The 1,991-nt window shown below is 31.5% G+C and overlaps 1 protein-coding gene across 1 annotated transcript; it reads right to left on the minus strand.

The window, feature by feature from the left end:
• Positions 1–551: 551 nt before the first annotated feature.
• LOC108330480 (uncharacterized) lies at positions 552–1,991 on the minus strand. The gene has a single exon (XM_017564964.1). It carries the CDS (start codon positions 1,989–1,991, stop codon positions 552–554), a length of 1,440 nt encoding a protein of 479 aa, XP_017420453.1.

Genomic DNA, 1,991 nt, shown 5'->3' on the forward strand with positions numbered 1-1,991 from the left:
ATTTTTAACATTTGTTATTTTATTTTATTCAATTTAAATTTTTTGCAGATCTATAAAATATAAATCTTGTTTAAATATATTTTAAAATTTTATGATGAATAAATTTCAAAATGACTAATTATAAACACACAAAATTCAAGTGCATGTGAACATAATACTCATAAAAATGAATATTCAAAATTAAATAATTATGAATGTATATTTAGTATGCTACTAAAATATTATAAAAATTGATAAAAAAAAATTGTGCATAAATATAGCAAATGCAAAATAGAAAAATGAATAACTTAAAATGTGAATGTTGAAAAAACAGTGTAAATTATTACAAGCACACAATAACTAAAATAACAAGTATATGCATTTGAATTATGTAATCATACATAAGTAAATTAGTGGATTACATTTGTGAAACCCAATTAGGTAATAAAATTTAACAAATGCCTAGTATGATTTTCTCATCTTTGGGTAAGAAATGTACAAACATTAAAATGTGTTTAATTTAAGTATTGTTCTTTGTTTCTATTTCATTTTCCTATTTTACATTATTTTGTTTATTTTTGATGGTCAATGACATTTTGAAATGCACCGGCCAATGCTCTTACACTATTCCTTTTCCCTTTCAATAATTTGTTTTCATTCTCTTCAATGGAATCATTGGACACACAAGTTTCAGCTTCTTTGCCCTTTTCCACAACATCACTTGTTTCTTCTGTTTCTTCTTTAACTTCATTCTTTGCAACATTTTCTTCTTGAACTTCATTCTCTACTTTACCTTCTCTTTCTTCTTGAACTTCATTCTCTACTTTACCTTCGCTTTCTTCTTCTATTGAATCTTCAACTTCCTTTCTCTCTTCTACTACTTCATTGTTGCTCTTACTCTCACAAACTTCTTCTACAACTTCACTTTCTATTTTTTCTTCCTCTTCTTTAGCCTCAATTTCTTTAACTGTTGAATTATCACTCTCTTGAATGTCATATTCAGTTTTATTTTTATTGTCATTCTCATTTTGTTTCTCTTCTTCTGAGACATTGGGAACGTCCTTCTCATTATCATCTTCAACATGAGCTTGATCTGTCTCTTCAAGCTTCTGTTTAAACTCCTCATCATGATCATGATTATGCTCATTCTCTTTAGCATCACGTTCGTGATTATTCTCACGCTCTTCGGGATCATGCTCGTGTTTATGATCATACTTTTCAGAATCATGTTCATGCTTATGTTCTCCATGATCATGTCCTTTATGCTCCACTTCATGATCTTGCTCGTATGCACGATCATGTTCTTGGTGATGAAGCTCATGTCCGTGTTCATTTTCATGTTCAGAGTCAACTACTTGATGTGTCAATTTTTCATTATTCTTCACTTCTTCTGCTTCTTCAACCACTTCACTTGTACATTCTTTACCTTCTAGTTGAGTAGTATTGCTACTTTTTGAAATGTTATTTGAGTAAGTAGAAGCATCATGTTTAGGATTGGAAGTAGAAGCATTATTATTGCTCTTCTTAACAGTTTTTCCACTTGATGATTGTGTTTTTCCTTTTATAGGGTTCTTTGTAAGTGCATCCGAAGTAGGTTTTGAAGGATTTAAAGTAGTTTTATTTGGAAGACTTGAAGCTCTATGTGGAATATTTCTTTCTCGTGGACCAGGGGACACAAGAGCTTTGTGTTGCCTTGAAGGAGAAGGTGAAAGTGCTTGTTTATGAACTCGTGAAGATGATGATGGTTCAAGAGATCTTCTTCTGTTTAGGATGGGTTTGGGGGGAGGATCATTCTTAGGAAACTTGAAAGAAGAGTGAGAGTCAAGGCGTTTTGAACTTATTGTTGGCTTTAAATAATTAGGGATTTGTTTATCCGACGTGGAATTTGAAATAACCTTGTTTGTTGAGGATGACTTTGTTGTGGTCTTTTTTGCGCTTGTGGTAGAAGAATTTGAAGATGCAACCTTCTTCTCCTTCCCCACCACACTCGTGTCTTTTATTTTTGTTGCCAT

This window comes from Vigna angularis, chromosome 4, assembly GCF_016808095.1.
Source record: "Vigna angularis cultivar LongXiaoDou No.4 chromosome 4, ASM1680809v1, whole genome shotgun sequence".
NCBI classification, from domain to species: Eukaryota; Viridiplantae; Streptophyta; class Magnoliopsida; order Fabales; family Fabaceae; genus Vigna; species Vigna angularis.